Source organism: Colias philodice, chromosome 18, assembly GCF_061535455.1.
Source record: "Colias philodice isolate Cphi_HAF_F1 chromosome 18, ilColPhil1 Martin Lab GWU primary, whole genome shotgun sequence".
Taxonomy (NCBI): Eukaryota; Metazoa; Arthropoda; class Insecta; order Lepidoptera; family Pieridae; genus Colias; species Colias philodice.
Window position 1 is genome coordinate 906,407 of NC_143103.1, and position 26,369 is coordinate 932,775.

Genomic DNA, 26,369 nt, shown 5'->3' on the forward strand with positions numbered 1-26,369 from the left:
TAATCTACCTGCAAATAATATTAATTTGCTGCAGTGTTAAAATATATACGTAATATGAATTCGCGTCAGCACTTGAGATTATACCAGAGTTTCCCTTTTGAATACAAAGCGAACAGAATGTTTGCCTTCAGCTGGTTTTGGGAACATTATTATTTGTTCCTTTGATAGTGAACTATTTAGTTTGTTCATTGTAATAATTAATAGCTTGTTAAACTTTATGCCTTTTGATATTGGGTATTAGTATGGACTAGCTGATGCCCGCGACTTTCCTTAATGTAGGTATCTATAAATGAAACTTTATTGGAGGTTATAGTTATTTTCTACAACTTCTTTGTAATCTACATAATCTGTTTACTTATTTTTATTTTTAAATTAATTTCCTACTTATATGTATGTATTTATTCTCTGTAAATATCGAATCATATTTAAGCCGAGTGTTTAGTCTATCTCTCTACAAAATATCATCAACACCGATGCAGTAGTATAGACGAGAAATCGTAGCAGACAAACACACACACACAATATAACAAAGGATAATATACTATCTAAAGTTCTCAAAAGAACTAATTAATTTTAAGGTAAAGGTAGTCCTTAAACTTAATTATTTCAATATTTCCACCAAAAGTGAGTTTTGGGTTACATCATTGAGGGAATACGATCTTCATTTACAGTTTAGGATCTCTGTTGAGTTTCACTGATCCCATAAGCTGATACCCGATACTTGTCTGTAATATAATACAAATATTTTAAGAAATTTGAAAGTCGATTTTTCAGTTTTTCTTCTATAAATCTCTATAATGGTATGTCGACTTTGTTGTGCTTAATCTAAACCGTTTTCAACATAAATCTGCACTAATATTTTTAGGGAGCAAAGATTGATATAGCGAGTAAGTATGTCATACATAATATATTAATATTTTTGACCGGTAAAAGCTTAATAATTAATCTCAGAAAAATATTTTCCTTAGATTTTATCCCACATCTTATGAATGCCGCCGAACTATTGTATATTATGAAATACGCAGACATTCGATACAACCCCATTAAATCTTAAACTAATCTTTTAATGTAGACAACCAATAAGCATACATAAACATTTCTGATAAACATTATATGAATTATAAATACACAAAATACATATTCTATCAACACTCACACGTGCAGAAAAAATATAATATAAAATTATTTACAATAATTTTATTAACTACTTCCAGAATATTGAAGGTAATAAATAATAAACCGTGTTGTGTTTAAGTAAAATATAATAAAGTTTCAAAAAAAATAAATTACGAACAAGATTCTTGGAAGCTTTTTGTATTAGTTACCTGAAGGCAAAACAATACAGGCATCGATACCGGTTGCCTGCAATGTAAACTAAAACGCAACGTTTCAAAACTTATAGCTGTTAGCGAGATTGCAAAAATTACAAGTTCCCTACCATCTTACACAGGAAATTTATAAACGATTTTTCAGGATGAACGGATATTTCCAAGCGCCTGTTGAAAATTTTTAGCAAACACGATTACAACGAACAGTGGAATTTTATAAGGCGTCAAAATATGTGGACCGCAAACAAAAATGTTAAGGAAAATAATATTCGTTCGTTGCAACGCTAGATGAAATTAAACCGCACGTAGCAGGCTAAAATTTGTACAAATATCTGGAGATATCTGCGTTGTAGTGCAATCATGAAAAAGCCAAATTAAAGAATGTCCAGTGGAAACATTAAAATGGAAAAACACGGGTTGCACTCCGGGAGTGCCGGCAGAAGTGAAAACTTGATTATTAACGTTGAGCATGTTTGATATTTTGGAATGGTATCCGTCTTACGCTTTTTCGATCAGGTCACGTGTCCTGACGCGAGTTTAAGATTTTATACCCATTACAGAAAAAGTGCTCAACGCCGCTAAAGAAGTTTTCACTTCAACAACTAAAACAAAATTCCGCTCAAGTTGGATATTTCGATGCATCCATAAAAGCATCTACTTTATGTTCCATGGTCTGAAAAAACTTCTATATTACTCAGAATAATTATTAACGATTGCAAAAACAAGACACAACGCGTACCTATCTAAAGTCTCACTCCTAGATTAAATATAGCTTTAAATATCAGCCCGGTTTCACTAGAAATTCCCGAATAAGCACGTGTTCAGTAACATCCGGATATATCCGGTTGAAACCGGCTCGCACCTGAACGGAGCGCTAATTGAATCCGCAGTACCAACATATTAAGTTTTCATACGGCATTTAAAACTTTCGCAGCAAAATGCTAATTTTTATTTAACCCACTCGACGATGACAAAAATAAATAGCATTATTTCTGTTCACTTTAAATTGCAATGAAGTTGGATACTGTTATTACAATTATTTGTTGTATTGTGAAATCGAATATTGTATACTATGGAGCTTACCTGTTTCCTCTGTAACAGCTGATTATTATAAGAAGATTGACGTCAATTTATATTGTACCTATACAAATAAATAGAATTGGAGTGTCTATTTGTAATGTTCAAACGTACATATTAAGTATACTATATTGTTTACAACCTATTACTTTCTTTCACTTTCATAGCCATATCATATAATGTTTATAGTGACTTCTTTACTTTATTTTTAATAAGAGAGCCCTGATTGATTGAGAATGATTTGAGTGTCCTCTACTAATTATTATTAGAGGACACTCAAATCAGTTTTTATCCGAATATCTTTATTGATATATGACTATTTTTCCAATCGTTTTTGTACATATAGAATGATTCAAAGCCTCAAAGGTACTACTTAAAAAGTCTACTCTCTCTCTCTTCAGCCTTTTTCCGTCCACTGTTGGACATAGGCCTCTCCTAAGGCACGCCATAGAGCTCGGTCTTCAGCTTTTCGCCGCCATTGAGTACCAGCAACCCTTACTAAAAAGTCTACATTATTTATCAATAAATAAAGTTTAGATGGGATAATAATAATTCTGACAATGTTTTCATGAATCTATGGACTATGACGTATCTACGACACCAATGAATTATTGTTACAGTTTTATAATCGTCATTCTACACTATCGCTAAAAACGTTCCATTTTAATTTCACAGAAGTTTCGTTACACGTTCCTGTAACACTAAAACCAGCCTCCAAGAACTACCTGACGTTGATTAAACCCATACTTTCTCCAAACTAGAAGTCGACTTCCTTTGAATGTATCACAATATGCCGCCGTTTCTCCCTATATCGTATTTTTATTGAGCTGATTGATCGCCTCGGGAAGCATTTCGATTTCAAAATAAAATGTTATTTTTATAGTTCCCTTACCCGGTAAATGTGGGGTTACACAGATTCCTTGTACATTTGTTTTCTTCCTGTATGTCAACATCAATATTTTATGATTGAGATCTGTATCGAGTCGCGGGAAATTCTCCTTAGCGACAGTGTTTTTATTTCAATTTTAATTGTGTTGTATTTGATTTCGCTTTTGTTTTGATTTTACAAGAGCATTTTATTGTTTGTTTTGTTTCTTGTGCTTTGTTCTGCTGATGAAAGAAGTTAAATTGATTAATTAATCATAATTTTGTGTTTCAACTTTTTATAGCAAAAATCCACAAATTTATTTTTACGGTAGATAATATGATCTTGTTCTTTGAAACACGCAACAGTAATAAATATAAATAACTATGTAGTTTGTTTGTTGCATGTGTTTCTCTGGAACTGCGACTCGTATATGTTATTGTTTTTTAAGGAAATATCGGGGTAAAAGTAATATTGAGTTTTAAGACAAATTATTGACTTATATATTAAGATTTAAGTCCATCAACGTACTGAAGGTACGAAATGAATGGACAGCCTTTCATAGGTAGGATCATCTTACAACTTTAAACCGATTACTAGCTTCGAGCCAAATTGCTTCCGTCGAGTTTTGTTTTGGAAAACAGTTTAACTGTTATTTTATCTTCTTAATAATAATGAAAGTAGACATAGGTACATCATAAAATGAAGTAATAATTAAAGTAGTGTTTGCTTGCTCAAACAGATTATTCCGAGGCATTTCATATTTTTTTTATTTAACTTTCGATTCACCATTATTGAAAGAGATTACCATTATATTATTATGTTTAGTCTTTGTTAAAAATATTATTTGGTATGGACCAAAAGTACTTACATAAAATAAATAATGAAATAAAACTTGGAACGTTTAAAACGACCCATTTAACAATACAGATTTACGCAGGAGGGTCTTACTCACGTCCAAGTCATCCCCAGGCCAACTTTTAAAACTAAGACAAATCTTGAAGTTAAAGTGTCATAAATATTATCTATCAGCAAGTGAACAAGCCCGTGTTAATCTGAAGAGCTTAACGGCCAAAGTTGAGAAGATTTTTCAAACTTACGAATTGGCCCCATTAAGTGCAAGAGGTAGATAAGTTAGGCATTCGGTGTGTGGCTTTAATCTTATTTAATTTGACACTGGCTGTGACCCGTGACTTTGACTGTGTTTCGTTGAATTTGCTCTAATTTATAGCTGTTTATCTATTATATTTTGGATTTTAATTTAGGTATGTGTGCTTTTTAAGATTACGTTTTTAAATTAGTGTCGATACATGCAAAGAAATAGTTTTCACAAGCCTTACTTTGAAAATATACGAACAGTTAACCTGTTTGTATGACAGTAAGGAAAAATTTAAATACATTAAAATTTCACCAATAGATTTTATTCTATAATGTATGTGTGGTAACTGGTATATTAGTTAAAACTTTCTGATGAAAATGTACAGAGTAATTTAATCAAGTATAGTTAGTATTAAACCTCTACAAATATTCTAAACCGTACCTATATGTATAGAGGCAACAAACATGATTAATGAGTGTCGAGTGATATTCATACATACTCGAATTTAAATCAGTTTGATACGTTTCATACAAATTTCTGTAATACAGTTTATACTCTTTGAAAGCTCGTGTAATTGCATTTGATTTAAAAGCCAGTGTATTTGCATTGGAACATTGTTGGGAATAATATTTATTTCTATTTGTTAGCGCAATACACTCTGTTTAATTCAATACAACTGAAATTTGAATGAACTATATCTAGATATTTATTTGATGTTTCGATAGTGAAATTAATATTTCTTGATTATGAACATTTGATAGACTCAAGCGAAATTGAACCTTGTGAAGGTCAGTTTATAATTTTTTGAAGTGAAACTTTTACAAGCGCGTTGAGAGTACAATTTCAAGATCACTTCATGGCAATACCGTCACGTCATGGAGTAGGGCGATGATTTTGGTATCTTTAAATCTTGCCCAAGAAGTTTCACTTCTGACACGTGTGCTCGGCACACACGCTCTTTTTAGATATAGGTTGACTGGTATGTAAGCTTTTTGGGTTTTTATAATCTATCTAAAAGCTGTGACTTGCCTTTTTGCAGAAAAAATTATTAACATAGATCTTTCTAATATTATTAATTTATCTAAAATATTTCAATGACACATTATCATTAAAATAACGATTTCTAGATATATTTTCATACTGCGCTTTGTTAGCTTCACAATATTATGTATTGATATTTATGAGATAATAGTGTTATGGACAATGGACATAACAGTTAATGTACATTTTCCTATGTTCCATATATATCTATTACTAGCTTTCCGCCCGCGGCTTCGCCCGCGTTTTCCAAGAAAAACCCGTTCCCGTAGGATTTCCGGGATAAAACCTATCCTATGTCCTTTCTCGGGTATCAAAATATCTCTATACCAAATTTCGTGCAAATTGGTTCAGTAGTTAAGGCGTGATTGAGTAACAGACAGACAGACAGAGTCTTTCGCATTTATAATATTAGTATGGATTATGTATTATTTTAGTTGTGAACTTTAATTAGAAACTCAGTTGATTTAGTGTATTTAAACAAATAAACATGGATTTTAACTCAAGTAATTATAATAAAAAAAACACTATTACAAGCCTAAATTATTCTAAAGCTAACAATATAATTCGAATTAAAAACAATCCCGTCGGATTTCTTTGTAAGCGCATCTAAAATTCTATTTAACGAAAACTTATGTAAAATAACTTACACTAATTAGAATGAAAACTTAAACAGGGCAAGAGGCTTTTTTCTAACATATTGCGAGTTTAAAACTATAAAACGGCAGCTATGTCGCGTAGTTACAACTTTCAACAGCAATGTTTATAATTTCAATGTTTATTTAAAACCTAAACTTTGTTTCGAACTATTTAAAATTAAATTAATATTAATATTGTTTCGATACAATATCACGAAAAATGTGTTTTATCCCAAAAAATGGCAATAAATTTTAAAATTTTCACAATAGCGCGTGGTGTTAATAATCTGTAAAGAAGAAGGTAGAGATTAAAATAAAGTTCTAAACTAGTTTTATAGCATAGTATTCTATTTGACACAATCATAAAGCTAACTTGTTACTAATTCAGACAAGTAAGGAAATTCATTTCAGAGCCTAGATTAGCTAAACGGGTTGGGTCTGGTTATAAAAATCAAGATAAAATTATGAGAATAAAATATTAATGTTACTATTTCGATTAGAAATACGTTTTTGAAAATACTTAAAAATATCTACTTGAAATAATATACGTACTCTATATTTTTGTTAAACATTTACATAGAGAGTGTTTTAAGCCAGAGTATTGGATTCGATACTAAATGAATTTGATATAAATAAAAATAAGAATCATTTCAATTCTTCAATATATTGAAAATAATTAATAATTAATTTTCCATGTTAGGACAGAATAGGTATTCTGTATTTTTTTATATAATTTTTGTACATTTGTTGTTGTTCTAAACAAAGTATTTTCATGTAAGTATTTTTATTATTTTCTATACAGTTTTACAACTGAGAAAAACATGAAAATTTACCAACGTTAAACGCACCAACATAAAGGAGGTACAAGATGTGAAGTTAGTATTGACAAGAGGTTTCAGTTTGTTGCCCCCTGATATAGGATCTGTTCATAATGACGTAAAAACAAATAAATATATTTATAATTCAGTTTAGGTAAAAAATGTTAGAAATACCATTTAAATATTTTTAGGTGTCGATTATCATTTATTTATTGAATAATTATGTTACAAGCTGTATCATGTTCACAATTAGATATTAAACGATCTACTAAAAAGTTCTAAAAAAGATCTTACAAAATTTTCAGAGGTTTGTCTTATTGATGCGCGAAAGAGGTTACGTTATTATGTCACACCTCTGAAGAAATTTCAACAGCAAAAAACAAATATCAGAAGGAAAAATAGCTTGAAATAAAGGATATTAACTTGTATGTGTGGACTAAGCGAATGTGAAGCGAAGTCTTACTTACTTATGTTAATCATTAAAAAAAACTAATATTTTTATTCTAAACTACCGCTACCAAATAAATAAATATAATCCGTTTACTGTGAACGCGTCCTAACAACTGCTCGTTACTTCCAAAACGGACGTCGGATATGAGATTCTTTGAGACACAATGACTGATGCTCCAAATACAGCCTTCTGAGCTCAAATGAAATTCTTGTGCGTATTTTTCACGGTCGTGTATGAAAAATATGTATTTTCCTGCATCTGATTAGTTTATGTGTACTTTTTCTATTATGTTTTATTACTGGCACATAGAGTTCATCTAATTTAAAAAAATTTATAGGGTATTGTATGTAATCTATACTAATATTATAATGCTGAAGAGTTTGTTTGTTTGTTTGTTTGAACGCGCTATTCTCGGGAACTACTACTGGTCCGATTTGAAAAATTCCTTCAGTTTTAGATAGCCCATTTATCGAGGAAGGTTTTAGGCTATATATAATCACGTTAGGACCAACAAGAGCGGATCACTGCGGGTAAAACCGCGGAGCACAGCTAGTCAAAAACTATAAGTTAAATTCAGTATTGTATACCACACGGCACACGCACAACAGTCTGTCGGTATTTACGGTTAGTACAACTGATACCAAAAATCTCCAGTGTTATTTGATTGTTATTTTTCCCTTATTGATGTAAACATGTTTTATTGTTATGTATAGGATGTAAAAAATTGTCATTGTGAATCTTTACTATGTATTTAAAATAACGTGTGTAGATGTGTTATATATAACACAAGCGAAAGCTTAGTATGGGATCAGATCGTGCCGTGTGTGAACATTGTCCTGAAATATTTATTTGTCCTGAAATATTTATTTATATATATGCAAACAAAAGTTATATTCCCAGCTATAAATGTTCACCATTCCATTAATCACGAATGCATAAACATTAAATTTCATAACGGACTCCTTGCAGTCAAAATACTGTTAAAATTACAATATTCCGAACTTCCCTTTGTTCAAGTAGGCGAGCAGTTTCTTCAAGTACTTTTGAATAGTCATTAAAAAAGTTGAACTAGCTCAAGTTTTCCTGCGAAGTGGCCAACGTACTTACTAGTTATTTCTTGCAGGTAAAATAAAATATTTAAGGATAGCCTGTAAGATGCATGTTGACCAAGATGCTTTTGGATTCGGACATTGGTTAAATTTATGCAAGTCTGCGCTGCAGCGCTGATGTTACGTTTTTTGAGTTACCTATATTATGTAGATTGTGATATGTATATCATATTATAATAAAGGGAAGATTTTGTTTGTTTGTTTAAACGCAATAATCTCAAGAACTACTGGTTCGAATAGAAAAAATATGTGTGTTGAATAATCCATGTATCGAGGACGATGTATGTAATTTTATGAAAATATTATAATCCAAATTTAATATAAATAAATTAAAATATATACCTACAGACTCTTGTTTCTTTGCAAACTTACGTATGGCACTTCACTTTTCCATACACTAAATCACATTACAATTTCTATTCTTTTTAGTTTTCGTTTAATTACTCAGTAAATAACTACGCAGTACTTGCCATTGAACTCTCTATGTACAAAGAGAAGCTCCACCCTAACTCCCCGGTGTCAGTAATTCATTACAACATTATCTGAGAAGATATTGTTTGGAAAACATTCGAGCCGATATAGAGAACGGTGTAACTAGAAATTAAGAAATAATTTTATGATTTGATAATTAAATGTCTAGTGTCTAGTCATGTGAGATAGAGCCGTTTTTAAATCCTTTTTTATGATCCTATTCGTCCTTTTTCTTCCTTTTTTTATGATTATAACTCGAACTTGAACATTTATTTATTCAGACGATTCCAAAAAACGTCTATAAGACTTCTTCTAGAAACTCTTTTGAATCGTCATAATCGATCGTTCATATATTTTACCACCAGTTTCTACATAGTAGAGCCGATACAAAATTGTATGTCATATTTAGATGTTCGCATTCAGTTTTCATCGTTTATCTATACTAATATTATAAAGCTGAAGAGTTTGTTTGTTTGTTTGAACGCGCTAATCTCGAGAGCTACTGGTCCGATTTTAAAAATTCTTTCGGTGTTAGATAGCTTATTCATCGAGGAAAGCTATAAGCTATATCATTTCGCTAAGACCAACAGGAGCGGAGCACTGCGGGTAAAACCGCGGAGCACAGCTAGTTTAATATATTATATAAAACATGAAGCAGATCATGTAATTGTACTTCATATTTATATTCTTACTATTCAGTGTAATAATTTAATTAATACATTAAAATTCTACGTTACGCCCTTTTCCTCTTGAGCCGTGTCAAACGACAGGCGATCGGTCTACATCATTGTTTGTCATTCTATTAGCTAAGCTAACATCTTTCATATTTTTCGACTTAATATCCGGGGACTCTTAATTATACTGAACACTGCGAATTTTCGTGGACAAGACGCAAAAAAGGACAGAGATTATTTTGTATTAAATCTTTTTTGGACATAAATTGAATAATTCCATCAATGATAATTGATTTTTAGTAATTATTGATTCGAATTCTATATTGAAGTTTAATTTGTGATGGTATCAACCAAAAAGTGTTGTGCCGACGTACATGTTACGTACCTAGTACCTTAACTATTTAGTATTTAGTAAGCTATGCTACAGGGTCAAATGAACGTTTATTTGCTTGATAAAATGTATTTAAAATATAATATCTACTTCAAACCTAACAAGTTATTGTTCCCTTTAATAAGCGTATAAATTCAAACTGAATCCCAGACAGCTTGTAAAGAATAAAATTCATGACGAGTGAGTCTTGCATAAAACTGCAAGTATACGACCCGACTCAAAAAACAAAAACATTACGCGGTCTTAAACAAAATCTGCTGCAAATACAATAAAACCCTTATCTTTAATACGGCGAGATGTCGTCTTCTTCGCTACCGGATTACTTTATCTTAGTGCTCTGACATCTCCCTTTTTATTATATTTATAGAAAACCTTGAGGGAAATTTGATTAATTTCGCGAATTTGTTGTTTAAGTGAACGTTGGGTTTCGAACTCTAATAACTAATTATGTGGTTTAGATGGTTTGTACTTTCAGCGCCTATAAATAAATAAAATTTATCGCATGACTACTGTTCTTGCGCGACTTCGCTCGCTTCGTTTTTCATTTAATAAAGGTTTTTTGACTGTGTCAGTTGTTTTCTTTATTAATAATATATGGAATTGGCGCATCTTAATGAAGAACCTTTGCACTTACAAATTCACAATCACTGTTTGACCCTCCTTTAAGAAAATGTTTTTTTTAGTCATTATTGTAATATTTTTTGGAACCTATTTTATGTACGTGGCTTATTTTTAGAAACATAACGCTTGTCAATTATAACCTATTTTATTTACAATAAAATTATTTACAAAATAACCTATTTTATTTACAATAACCTGTAGTACAATTACTTTATTAAGCCTTGCAACATTGTGGCTATCAGAATAATTTCAATATGAAACAGTACAAACATTGCATATTTTCAAATTCAACGCAGTTTCATAATGCACATACGTTCGCAAAATTTCTTCTATTTGTTTAAGATTCACAAAATCAAGGCTTCTGAATTCTGTGTTTGCTTTCTTAATGCTGTTTTATTTTTATCGTCTATAATTTATCTTATCGTTAATATTTACTCCTACTTATTTAAATACGTAAGGTTGTGATGTTCAGTTGTTTCGCGCAGTTGTGACTATTGCTAAAATTCAATAATGGGTGTATCTTTGTACAGTCACATGAACTATTCTGCAGTTGAATGATTTTAAGGGACACTAATTGGAATCAACGTAAGTAATTATTTATTTTTTATCCAAGTGTGAGTGTAAGTGTCTGCGTGTGTGTGTTTGATATTGACGTGTGTGTATGGAAGTGTTATCTTCTTAAGTTTTGGGAAAATAAGCCACGACCATAAAATAAGTTATACCTATGACGTATTTCATTCTCATTAATATGATAATAGAAATACTATTACTTCAATCATAATTTAGACTTCAATTGATAAAGATTATCTAGGCAAGATATTTATAAAAAAAAACTCTAGGTATGTGTTAAAGGTAGGTAGGTACCTGAATAAATCAACATAAAAACAAATGTATGCTTGTCAGTAATAATGTAACTTTCTTTATAAATCGATACAGTCATTTTAGAGTCAATCTATCACAAACAAATAAGCCAAAAAACCTCTTTATAACATTAGTACAGATTTAACCACTTATAAAGAAGATATGTTACCCGTTTCAGGAAAAAATGGACCATAAAAGCGGATCAGCAATGAATACACATGAAGGGTGCGACACACCCATAGTGCCTGGAATTTATCGTCCAAAAAACAGTAAGTGAATGCACCGTAATGCGAGAAAATAAAACCGCACGCGAGATGTAGAGTGAACTGAGAAATAAAAGATCTAAATTAGTGCATGCTGGGTAGTTTTTTACCGCGGGGTCAAAGGAAAATGCATTTTATTTATAGATGTTTAAGTATTTATAATAGAGAGTAATGCAGTGTTTTATAGCTACCTACGTGTTTTTGCTAAGTATTTTGTAATATTTTGTTTTTGACATTTTAAGCATTTGAACTTCCATATATTAATAAGGATTTAACAATCCGAACATTTTTTAACGTCATTCAAATAAGCAAAGCTTATGAATAATAATTAGTACCCTATTGTAGATATTAATGGTTACATTTAAAAATCTTTTACTAATTTATTGCAGGAGTACCAGTCTCCGATGTAGTACCACGAAAGTACATGCGGGCAGTGTTCAAGAATGGGCAATTAAACATAGAAACAAAAACGAATCGACAAATTCGGCTCTTTTCCAATTACATCGTAGCCCTCGTAGAAACCCGTTGGAGGTGGACCCTCCTCAACTACTTCACAGCTTACCTCTCCGTTTGGCTCTTCTTCGGCACCGTGTATTGGATAATCTCCTACAACCACGGCGATTTCACCATCGAACACCTCCCACCTAACCAGAATATCTCGAATTTCACCCCTTGCGTCAAAAATCTTTACGGATTCACGTCAGCGTTCCTATTCAGCATAGAAATTCATACGACTGTCGCATATGGAAAGCGAGCAATCACCCTCGAATGTCCTCAGACAATAACAGCGATGTGCTTACAGTGCATTGTCAGCTCGATATTCCAGGCAATAATGGTTGGCATACTTTTTGCGAAGTTGACCCGTCCGCGAGGCAGAACCCAGACAATATTATTTAGCAGACACGCAGTTATAAATCTCAGGAATGACAAATTTTGCCTCATTTTCCGAGTTGGAGATATGAGAAAATCCAGGATACTTAATATTAAGACTCAAGCTTACGTAATAAGATTCAAAACGGAGGAAAAAGAAATTGAAATATCTGATCAGATAGAACTCAACGTTGATATCGATGAGTGCGAATCGACATTCTTCCTGTGGCCCGTTACTGTTGTACATTTCATAGATGAAAATAGTCCATTCTATAGACTATCGGCTGCTGATTTGTTGTGCAGTAAAATAGAGATACTGGTAGTTTTCGAGGGGATAATCGAATCGACCGGTCAATCTGTACAGGCGAGGTCGAGTTTTACTGAGTATGACATATTTTGGGGTCACCGCTTCGCGACGATGGTAGGTTATGATACCGCGCGGATGATGTATGATGTGGATTTTTCTAAACTATCAGAGATTCAACAGGTGGATACACCTTTGTGTTCCGCGTGTGAATACAGCTGTCTGTTATCGATCCTGCCTGACACCCCGTTAGAATCCATTGGATCGTATGAATTTAATGAATGGACATGAAATGTATCGCCTAACAAACTATTGTTAAGAATGATCCAAAGTTGTATTTATTACTTGCAATTTATTCGAAGCTGACATTCAAAGAAGTATTGTTAACAATAAACGATAGCTGATGATCCAATTCTGAATTCTTTTGATTATTGCTTGAATAAAGTATTGGAATACATATACCTCCGTATTTATTTTTTATACGTAAAAAGCAATGTTATCAATTGTCAAAGAATAGATAAATGTGATGGAATTACCAGGAAAAAATATTGTATCCTTTTAAAGAAATAATGCATTTATTAACATTTTCTGTGAAACGCATTATTACGAATGTAGCTAGTATTAATAGATACACTCTTATTAAAAACGAAAGATAAAAAGTAATTTCAGCCTAGCTTATAGAATTAATATCGTTAATTCGTTACGTGATTTTTTGCAATGTTACAAAGCAAAGCTCCATTTAATTAAGGCAAGTTTTGACTACGTTTCGCAATTAATTGGCAAAAGGGCTTTGAATCAAAACTAGGTCGGAATCGAGCCGTATTGTGTAATATTAACATGAAAATTACGTTATAGGAAGCGCTTGTTGGTGTTTTAAGATGTTATTTCTGGCATGCTCAATTATATTTTGACATTTGAAATAAAAACTGTATAATTAAAATGTTAAATTCACAGAACTTTAAAAAAATGTGAAATACATGTAAACCAACTACAAGTAGTAAGTACCAAGATAATTTTCATCATAAAAAATCGCGCCTAACGTTTTTATACCGTCTAAATTGCTTTTTAAAAAGGGCAGGCGTAATTTTTCTTAGCTGTTTATGAATGTCGACGGTCAAACGACTTTCCTGTAACAAGATAAAGATTTCAAAGTTCTTAACGAAATTTATGACGTCACTGGAGTCCTACTTTTATCTTCTTTTGAAATGAAACACAAATCACTACATTGTATCAGAAGCGTAGCGTGCCTTGGCGGGGCCCCGTATAAAAATTTGTTTGGGGGCCCTTAGGAAGGGTAAAGATTTCTCACAAAAGCGCACGTTGGGGCCCCCTTGGCGCGGGGGCCCCGTATAATTGATACGGCAGATACGGCGGTAGCTACGCCCCTGCATTGTATATTTGAGATTTTTTCGTAGCACAAGTTTTACAATTATTTAATGTGTAAGTACTAAAGTTAAAAATGTATAATTATTATGAATTAAATAAAATGTTGTAGAGAAGAAAAAATATATTCTTCGATCATTTAGAAGATTTATTTGTTTGGATGCTAGTTACCTTTAACTAAGTAGTTCCCAAACAATTTAAGGTTTATATTATATTTAAACTGTGCTTTCTTTTTTTGCATTTTGTACAGGGTTCATGCAAGCCACGTGATTAATAACTTTTCTAGGTATTTCTATGTTTTCGAAGAACTTGAAAAGTATGATGCTTCAATTAATGCTGATACTGAAAATACAAAAATACATAATTGGATATTTATTAAAACACATTTCCAATACTATTTTATTTAAAACAACCTAGCTATTAGATATAGGAATACCTAGGGTATGATCAATAATGAAAAAAAAGTTTCATACAAAATATTTCTTGTAAGTACATATTTAAAAAAGATGAATACAATAATATGTGCCTAATTTAACGGATCACGTTGTTTTCTTGGTTTATAAGTACTCCCTTGTGCACTATACTCTATACACTCCACTGAGACTTACCACCATGTTTGTCATGGAAGCTCTTAATCATTATATAGTATTATATAGTATATACTTTTGTTCAATAATAAATATAGTAACAATACAAAAAAGAACTAAAAACTAATGTTTTTATAAGAAGATAATCTTACGAAATTATTCTATTGTTCGATCCTTAAATATAAAGTTTCAACTAAAGTTCCTTAAAAAGAGTTACACAGAAAAATAGAAACATACAGCTGCTAATATAATCGTGTTAAAAGTGTACAAAAATATAATATAATAATATGCAATAAAAAAGCAACCTCTATAGAACAGAAACTAAACTTCTTAGATCCCAGATTACGAGCTTAGATACTGACACTCGTTTCATGGAAGCTTCTATTTCCACTAAACATAACTAAGAACTATCTCGACAGTCGAGATCTTCGAGACAAAGGCGTTCAAATCCGAATATTCATTTGATAGAACTAGAACAAGCATACACACAGAATACACATGTTATGCGAATGTACCACGTGTTTGCGTAAGGAGATAAAAACAATAAACTTCAAAAAGGGAGAAGGTTTTCAATTGGACTGCAGTTTTTTGTAACCTTACAACTTTCGATTTAGTAAATCGATTTTGGTGATTCTTTGATATCTGAAAGCTTCCTTGTTGTCCATTTAAATGGTTTAAATAATTTGAAGGTGGTTTAGTTGTTTGTTAAAAATGATTAATACAGTATCTACATCCACGTTTCTAATTTGGTCACGCATTCAACAAGCAAACTTTTAAGATACCAACTTCAAAACCTTACGCAATTCTCGTCCTTAAATCATGGCAATTATGTTTACAATTGTGTACATAATTAATAAACGTGAACGTCATTTCGTGCACGCGTGTACAAACGGTGAAATTAGCTCTGCCCGTCATACGTGTAATATTGTACGTGACTGTACCTCTCTGTACCTCACCTGGCATTCCTGGAATGAGAAATGAAAAGTTTTTTATGGTCCATATCGTCTTCATAATAAGGGTTATATCGGCTATAAACTGTTATGTGTTGTAGGTACACTTGTGTGGAGAAGTAGGAATTAAAAGTTCCTCCATTCTAATATAAATCACTTAATATTACATAAGTACACACTATTTCGTTTCATTTTATAAGTTTAACAATGATATTTCTGTGTTAGGCCTCAAACTTCAGTAATGACAGTCGGGAGTCGAGACTAGACGAGTTAGTAAAAATTGAATTGATTTTTCAGATAATCTGTTCGCTCTTCTTATCGATAATAATACATCATGGGAAACTGCGTAACTTTTGTTATACCTATTATAAACCACTTATAGGCTGTACAATTAAACACTCAAATATTTTATTCCGTAGCTTCGTAACCCTGTAGTAAAACCTCTACGAACTTAATAATGATATTAATCTTTGAATGATATTTTAATTCATAATACATAAAACTACTTTATTATCTCTATAACTTTTTTTATCTTTCGGTAGATTCTGCGCCAAGTGAAATTAAACGACGCACGTGCCAACGTATATAATTTAGCTGGACGTAGAAGCTTGGAAGTTGAATGTCTCTTTTAACTTTCAACTTCTACGTGATTCTAACATACACACGTCTAGAGTAGGTATACTCTTAAATTATGATTATTTGCGATTATTATCTTTTTATCTGTTGCAATTACTTATTAGGTACCTACGCATTATTATATTATTATCCCTGCAAAGTATAAAACAAAGTCGCTTTCTCTGTCCATATGTCCCTATTTTTGCTTAAATCTTTAAAACTAAGCAACGGATGTTGATGAGGTTTTTTTAAGCTATTGTATAGCTTCTATCGCGGGCCGTGAGCGCGGGGAGCGAATCTAGAAATTCCGTAACGAAAAAACCTCACGCTCCCCACTCCGACGGGCTCGGAGGCAGTCCCCGAGTGCTACACGTCTTTTTTTTAATAGATAGAGTGATTCAAGAGGAAGGTATATAAATATAATTTATTAGGTTTTTGATAACGCGGGCGAAAGCGGGTGGTAAGCTAGTTTATTATAAGTTCAAAATATAATTTTATATTGTTTATATAAACAGCAATAAACAGAGAGTTTTATTGTTTTATGTTTAAGACAAGAAAATTCGTATAAGTTTAAAGTAGAAATAAGCGGTTTGGGCGCGGCGTCTCAGAGGTCGCGATAACATGGCGTAATAGGACTGGAGGGGTGTGGGTTCGATTACAGGCTGACGCGAATAGTAATAATATTAGTGGCATATATTAAAGTAGATGATTGAATATTTACTAACTGCTCAGCGTGTGTGTATGGATTGTTTGCGAATGTATTTATAAATAAAAAACTAGAAATAAAAAACTAATCGATTCTAAAAATTGTTTCACCAATAGAAAATTACATTATTCCCTACGTAGGCGATATTTCAAACCCAGGCGGAATCGGGGCGGGTCGAAAACGCCAGTGTGTTACGCAAACGTAAGTGATTAAGGCTTTTTGCAGATTTTTAGAACATTTATTAGCATAACATGATGTTTTAAGAAGATTGTTTTCGAAGTTTTTGTATACAATAAATACATAAATAGTAAAGCTTAAAGTCCATAATTTAAGTTACAACTCACACTTAAAAATGTTATCTATCTACAACTTAAAAATGTCATCTTTATCTAATTGTCCTAATGTGCAAAGATAACAAACAGAATTCGTATTAATAAGTATGAATAAATCGTTCCATTCTCATAAAACAGACCATACGGCATACAACATTTACTAGAACTTGTAAAAGTGATTTTGAGTTTAAAGTTTGTAGTGAAAATAACAATGTGGTGCGCTTTATGTTATAATCTTTGTGTTATGATTTAACAGATTATAAAACAAAGGTTGACATCAGGTAGGTGATTAAATTTATTAAGAAATTTTTAATTGATTTTTATTTAATAAGATATGACATATTTTAATGTTAACGATAGTCTAAGCGGTCTAGGCGATAATATTACTACAGGATATTATTTAAGTGGAAAAATATGACGCGTAGCGTAGTAGTTAGTGTTGCTAGAGTAGAGGATAGCAACGGAAGTTAATATTGAAGTGAAACTTCTTTATCGGAGTTGGAAAAAAATTTAGTATAACATTTTATCGTTACGCGCCATCTTGTTTTTATCCCTAAGGGCTCCCACACATAAACACGATACGACGTCGCGTCGTACAACGATGCGGCGTCGTATCGTGTGGGAGCCCTTATCGTGAAACGATACAGGGCGATTCGTCCTCCCAGTAACCCGCCCGTATTAGCGGGCGGCGCCAGCAACCTGCTGCAGAGGACGAATCGTCCTGAACAGCATCCCCCACGCAGCCTCCTTCGGAGGCCGCGTGTGCGAAACTGCGAAGACCACTCGCGCGTGAAACGACGCCGCATCGTTGTACGACGCGACGTCGTATCGTGTTTATGTGTGGGAGCCCTTACACGCGTGATTGACGTATTTCTGTAAAGTTGCATATACATAGTACATTATTTTTTGAAAAATAAGGTCATAAAGAAGTTTCATTTCTGACGTGTGTACACTAGTACACGCACACATTTTTTTTTAAATATTATATTTTATATAGTTAGGTAGGATAATAAATATAATTTGCATTAGAATCTAAACGATTTTATTCTTAACGGGGGCTAATCATTGTATTCTGTATGTTTTTTGTTTGTCAAGCGTTCAAAATATCAATATGATTAATAAATAAATTGCAATTACAATATAAAATCGTGAATTTTAAATTTTAAATACAGTTTTATAGTCCATATATTTGCCTAGTACATGTGAAGATCTTAATGTAAGGATTGTGTTCATGTTCAGGTCATGAAACACGAAGGTGGCTAGTCAGATAAACATAATTTTCCATTTCTTTAATTGTTATACTCGTAACAATAAAAAACATATAAATAATATTATTTTGTCATAATTGCAACACAAAATCGACTCGAATCGACACTAATAGTTATGTTTCCGAAATAAACGTTACATAAATTAATGACTTTCCCCATAATATAAATACTGCAGCTGTAAATACTCTGATTTATTAAACGTTATTGATACGTATTACTATATATATAAAAATTACTTTTGTCTTATCTATGAAACACGGTCATTGGCTGTTTCATCGCTCACCTTTCATAACTCTAGGTTGTAACATATTATAATAAAAATAAAATAAATTATAAGAAGATTTCTAAGAACGATGCTTTTCATTTATAAGAACCTACTGATCATTAACCGTCTATACTTTGCTCTTAAAACGGAACAAAAATAATAAAAATGGAACCTTTTCATCTATAAAATGTGTAAAAGTCAATAGCCGTTACGACCTTCGTAACGAACATAATACATATATTAAAAAGAACAGATCAAAAAACTTAGTTTTTTATGAATAGATTTTTTTAATAACTTTGAAAATATTATGCTATCAATACCTACAGAACTTAGTTGACTTTTTATAACTTTGCGTTTTCTCTTATAAATTAAATAAAAAATAGAAGATAGAAACCACACTTATAACTTTTCACTGTATTTTAAGAACATATATTTCAGAGTCATAAAAAGCAACTTTTATTATGGTATATAACTGCCAAATATCATCAAATGAATCAAAATCCGTTCAGTGGTGTTCACGTGAAAGATCCTCAAACATTCATCCATTAAAACCATACTTACCGTCACTTTTATGTTGTTGAATAAGGATATTAGCATAATATATCTTCACAAACTTTCTCATTTATAATATTAGTAAGAAGGATATTATCAAGGAAATATATTCAAAATGAAATATTCGCACATGTATTGCGTGCTTAACCTGCGGGTCACTTTACGACGTAGTGCAGTTCAGATTTACTTCGCGCCAACGATATAAATCAAGTACTACGTTTTATAGTGCATCGAGCTTACGACGGATTGTCGCATCACTAGTGTTGCCAATTTTGCAGCGTACATCACTAGTGAAGTTTGGCTGTTGCCAAGTGCTTCTTGAGCTTTTGTTCGAATATACATATTTTATGAAGATTTTTCTTACTTATCTGTAACATACTATAATATTATGATAAGCAGATTCTACTGGTTTTATATGTCTTTTCATATTTTAGTTCAAAACGCCTTAAATATAATATGTTTTTTGTGATGGAGTTTACAAAGTTTTAATTTAAAAAAAATATTTTAATAAATAAAAAATGTATTTTTCACAATTCACAGATTAAGTATTGACTAATAGAATACAATAAATAAATAAAATATCTGTTACGTGTTTTCATGCTATTACGGCTGCATTATTAAAATTAGGGCAGATACAAAGCGATACCGGAAAACTGATAGATACAACAAAGGTTGAAGTTTAGTTTTGATATTTTGTGCATCTACGTTGAGAAAAGTTTGGCAACATATTTGTATTTATTCCAAGTATAGAAGACTAATAATATTACAATATATATAAATTATTATTTAAATTATGCATGTTGCTTTAATTTTTTTTAATAGCTTTGATCCACAGATTTTCTTGCGTAGTACTTATCTAAAGTAACAGAAGCACGATGTTACGGTATATCCATTAGGAAGTTTAATTTTAAGCAATGGAAACAAGCACATTTTTAACTTTTTGCTGGCTTAATTAGCCATGGGATAAATTCTAAGACGTTCTATTTAGTGTTAAAACTAAGACATCCTTTAAATTACTTAAATATTATCTTACAAACACAATACAGAGCACCTCAAATCTCCAAGAAAAATCAGAAATGCATTTCCCAGCAAATGTTCTATATTTTTTATCAGCAACTGGGAACGCGTATGTTAGCCTGAAATGTTTTATTACCGCAGCACCGCTGAGATGGGCGAAAGCTTTTACGTATCTCCGTTCGATATCGTTCCAATAATTCACAATTGCGTCTTCCTTACACAACAATTCCATCTATTGAACGTATAGCGGATGTTGCGGGGAAAGTGTCGATTCGAGCGGTTTGGAAAATGTCCGGTTATTGTAGTTTATGAAGATTAATTGTAGATTATTAAGATTAAGATGATAATGAAGACATTTACGCTTAATATAAATTATTTGGGTTTCGTTTGGTTTTCTACGATATAAAACCTAATTAAATTCATTATTGTTAGACGAGTCTATCATCTAAATAACTAATATGATATTTTAGGACAAAATATATGAAAGCGTTTAACATTAATAGGCCTCATATTTCTTAGAAATACAGAATGCCTTCTAAATTGGGTATCGATAATTTATTCTATAAATATCACAATTTATATACAAAAATACACCCACGCAGATCGTCTAGCAGTATCAAAAAAAATCTTATTGAATTTTTGTTTTTATTAGTAAAAAATAGCACCAAAATATGCCCTAAAACCATTCTTAGTATTAGTACAAACAAAACAATTCAAAAATAACTACAACAAAAGACGGTAATTATAGCAATGTTCTGTCTTCTAAATGTAATATTTTTAACTTCTTCGTAAAACGAAATAAATTTTCATTTAACTGAGAGTCTTTAGAAATTTTAAAACTGTCCTTATACGTTTTATATTTAATGTTTTGAACAGAAAATTACAAAGAAAAATATAAATTAAATGATACTGAGTAAGACTGGATTAATACATTGAAAATAAAAATTAGCCGGTCATTGTTTTATTTTATATCTTCAAACTACAAACCTTTTTAATATGAAAACAAGCATTTTTCCTCATTTCCATTAATCTCTTCAATTTTCTTTAGCCTTCATAATAAAAAACTATAACAAGGCATTTTCAAAATAGTCCGATTACTCATCCAACTGCAACACATGTATATCACAAGGAATGATGTTATTGCATCTATATTTTAGCCGTGGCACATGTCGATATTACCGTGTCGTGACGTACAGCTCTCAAGTTACTCTTATTAGATCATACATGGTAGTACAAGACTATTATGCCTAAGACATTTCACCTTTTTTAATTCATTAAATAATTAATTTTGGCAATGAATAACTAAGTATTTGTTACATATTATGTAAGGACGATTAAAATGATTATTATCTCTCTTTCTTGCAGATTATTTCAAATATGAAAAAAGTAAAAATTACATAATATTATTGAAAAAGGGAAACATGGCCCATACTTTGTAATACACTACATGAGCGTGATCATCGGCGGACTGAAATCATAGTTCATACCATCAAATTAATTTTATATCAAATACCTTAATAATACATGGTAACATTAAAATAATAGTATGAAAAAAAGCTCACAAATTCTTCCTCTTTTCACACACGGTAAATGATTATAATACGTCCATATAATACGATTACGCATAAATATCGTATTGTGATTTCCTTTTAAAGTATTTACAGTACAGAAGAAATATCTTAACATTCAAACAGTAAAGTCAAACGTCTACAGGCGAGAGGTTTTAGGGTCAAGGCCTCTGATAAATCAAATCCATCCAATTCTTTTCGAGTCATTGTTGAATATTTGTACAAACAGGAGGGTAAAGTATGAATTATATTTTCTGTTGTGTAATTTTGTTAAATGGGTATAGGTAACTATTATAGTGAACTAGATTCGGAAATAATAGCTAAATACTAGTTTTGAATCTTCTAGGTAAAAACTACGAATATCAAACGTGTCGAATTAAATATAGTCAGTGATAATCAGCTCAGTGAATAAATTAGAAAATACAAACATCCAGAACTGTACGTTTTTATTTTAAGTGATATCCATGTTACCTTTAACACTGCTAGTTAAGAAACATCAATATCACATAAATAAATTATAACCGACCGATCGGCTTATTGCAACAAAATGTTACGTGTCACCGTATTCCGACAGATTGCAATCGCAAGTTTATAATCGAACGGTTTTTACAACTTAACTGCGACATAAACTTGCTCCACATTTTAGTTTAGCATTGTCTAAAGTAATACGAGCGTCTAAATAATAAGCGCGATATGAGCAGACACGGTCTTAGCTCACAGCATCCAATAAGCATTACGTATGAACGACAATGCGCAGACTTCATTTTTGAGAGCGACAATTTATTTCCTTTAGATCGGGCTATGAAAGCCACGACTATGTGCCTATGAAACATTCTACTTCTATAGAAATTAGGCTATCTATGCTAATATTATAAAGCTGACGAGATTGTTTGTTTGCTTGAACTCGCTAATCACAGGAAACACGGGTCCTATTTGAAAAATTATTTCACTGTTAGAAATGCCATTTATCGCTAAGGCTTATAGGCAAAAATGAATATAAGCAGAGTGCGGGTAAAATCGCGGTAAATTTATGATTGTTATTTGGATATTTGTTACTCTTTATAAATGAACCTGTAAAGAACAGAATGAGAATTGGCACAGAGGTAAATTATTTACGCATTTAGCACATAGACTACTATTTTTTTGGGTACCACGCGAGTAAAGCCGGGGATATCTAGCAGTCGAAGCGACTCTTTAAACTTATAACTGCCTCTTTTTTGTCTGTACTAAAGAACAGTACGTTTGAATTTTAATTTTAAGACTTCGAATGTCACTCCAGAAACAGTTCAATCATTTGTTAATTTAACTATTTAGTCCTAATAGTAGTAGTGAAAACGCGCTTTTCCTCACCACCGTGAAGACGAGTCACGCGGCGTTAGTAATACGACGAAGTACGTCGTCGCTTGACTCTCATTCACGGAATAAGTGACGTCCACAAAGGATAACAAAATGTGCTCCGAATATTGATGCTGTGGCATTAACGCTTAAATATTATTGAGATTGTGTTTTTAGGGTTACGATTTTTTGATCAAGGCTCTGTGTGGCGTTGTTTTTAATCTAGTACCAAGTACGCGGCTTGTTGTAAACTTTTTTGAAGTGGAATTTCTTTTTTTGATCAAACGATTGAGTATTAATGTTTTATGGTGCGTTTTATGTTAATTAATAACCCAAAAGCTCTATCTTTAAAAACATTACCTATGAAATATTTAAAGACTCAGAAGTCAGAGTTCAATGAAATTCATAGAATTAGTCTAAACTCTAAACACTGAAGAATTGTTACACTACAAAACAAAAGACAACCCCTATACTTACAAATTTTCGGCCGACGTTAATAATGTTTTATAAACCATCAAAGGGCTTGCATAAAGCATCTTCAAAGTTATTAACTTTAGATTGCAATAAACTTAAGTGCGCTATACTTTTATAGTCAAATTAGGAGACGTTACATAGACGGCACGACCATTTTAAATGAATTATTATGTTGTGGAAAAATAGTTGTTATGTTGATGGATTTAGGGGTCGTTTCGTTTGCGCGGATTATGTTTGTAATGTTGTGTTTATGGTGAGGTTTAGTAGGGAAATATTCCTTTTTTACGAGGTAAGAATGGTGGGTCGTGTGTTGACGGATATTAATACTGTTTACTCAGGCTCGTCCTCGAGTTATGTTGAATTTGTTAATTGTTTCCGCTAGTTAGATATCTGGGGATTAGCGGAAATAGAGTCATATTAAATGGGGAATGTATCTTTGTTCTTCATTCTTTGTACGTTTATAGTTTGCTCCAAGTGGGATGAAAAGTTATTTGACATTTGTGTTTATCGTAAATGTATATTTTCTTATTTATTATAAGAATGAAATGAAAAAGAAAAGCTTATATTAAATAGATATTAACAACGTATAAAGTCTGAGTGTACGCCGCGGGCTAGTTGATATTATAAAGAGTACATGTGGAAAACCTTGAAAAACGTAATTGTAGTCATTCCCATGTACAACATGAGCATGAAAAAATTACAAATGAAGAAGCTTACACTTTTTTATACGAGAGTGGGCAAATAAGCATGTGGATAGGCAATCACCTTTATAAGTTTCAGATAAGCAAATCTAACTCCAATAAGCATCTATATACATAGATAGAAGATATGTTGCTGACATGTAGTAATTATCATTTAGTAAATAAATAAATATTATGCATAGGTAATGTAAAAAGAAGTAAAATTTAATTTACCACAGTGTAATGCTTACGTGCATAGATAGGATAGAACACTCTAGAACTCATACAAGATGACCAAATATAAATTAATAAATTATAGAGCCGCTATTATAAATCCACAAGCCACTTCTATACGGAACGTTGCATGGAACGAGTAAATAATAAAACAGGCATTTCAGCTAATATTGCTAGGTCGTGCCAAAAATATAATAACTTTCTAAGTCGCCCGCGAGAAAGATTTAAAAATGATTTATGTGCTTATAATGTCTGCCAGAAAATAACCTTTCGCTGTAATATTTTATATTTTTCTTGCGTGATGAAGTGGTGTTCATAAGTGTAAGTAATTTAATACAAATATGTCCTGGGAGAAAATACGTGTGTTATCTTTTTATTTTTCGGTTTGTTAATATTCATTTTATGATATCTCGACGTTAAATTGTCATAAATTTCCTTTTTACGTAGATACATGTAGGCGTTAGTCGCTAACCAAATTTCGTAAACGATTCAGAAGGAATATCGCAAACTACTTCAAAAAAGGTATTTGAATTTATATTCAACATACATAATACCTACATATATACAACATACATATAATTATGTAAGTATTTAGAGTAAACGATGCTATTACCGTTAATTATTGTTTTCCCATTTGCATGCATTTTTTTAACCTACGCTTGTGAAGTTTTTTATTAAGTACCTACATACTTTTAAGTAACAATAGACAAATATTTTTCCTTCATAACTCTTCTAACCGACATTTTACATATAATTTATACGTATCTTTTGTTATTTTTATAGAATTAGCAATTATTGGTTTGGAAATACAATTAATTAAGTACATAAATTATTAATTAGAATACCACTCTAACCGCATTATAAATGCGTTTAAATTCACATAAATCACTGAACCACGTAAACGAAAACCAAAATAAACCTCCATTACTCACACAAAATGTATCAATTTTACAATAATTCAGCAATCAAACTACGCGGAAAACTTCGGGGATTGAATAAATCTGTCTTCGCGGAAAGTAACGTATGTAAATGAGTACGGAACCCAATCATATAATTTAATCAGAACTTGCTTGACACGAGCGCAGCCGACGTGGAGAGGATGAAAAGTTTCCGCCCAGTACCAATAATTGGTTTTATAAATTGATGTTAACAGAATATTTTAAATTGTCAACACATTTATTGAACTTTCACGTACAATGCGTGCTATACTTCTTTAATTACGTCTTTATTTATAACTAGCGGTCAGCCCCGGCTTCGCCCGTGGTACATAATTACGTTTTCTCTACATAAGAACCATCCTCGTACTTCAAGGAATATAATAAAAAAAGAATTATCGAAATCGGTTCAGCCGTTCCCGAGTTATGCGCTTACCAACACATTTTGCGATTCATTTTTATATATAAGATTAGAAATTTAGATTAACATGAAATTAGTCTTGCAGGCTAGTGTGTAATTATTAAAAGGTGTATTCTACATTAGCTTTCTTATTAATTACTAGCTTTCCGCCCGTAGCTTCGGCCGCTTT

The 26,369-nt window shown here is 31.8% G+C and overlaps 1 protein-coding gene across 1 annotated transcript; it reads left to right on the forward strand.

Moving 5' to 3' along the window:
- Positions 1-11,625: 11,625 nt before the first annotated feature.
- Positions 11,626-13,289, forward strand: LOC149480220 (G protein-activated inward rectifier potassium channel 4-like). The gene is made up of 2 exons (XM_089706796.1): positions 11,626-11,710; positions 12,094-13,289. The coding sequence occupies exons 1-2, from the start codon at positions 11,626-11,628 to the stop codon at positions 13,167-13,169; spliced, it is 1,161 nt and encodes a 386-aa protein (XP_089562922.1). The 3' UTR covers positions 13,170-13,289.
- The last annotated feature ends 13,080 nt before the right edge of the window (positions 13,290-26,369 follow it).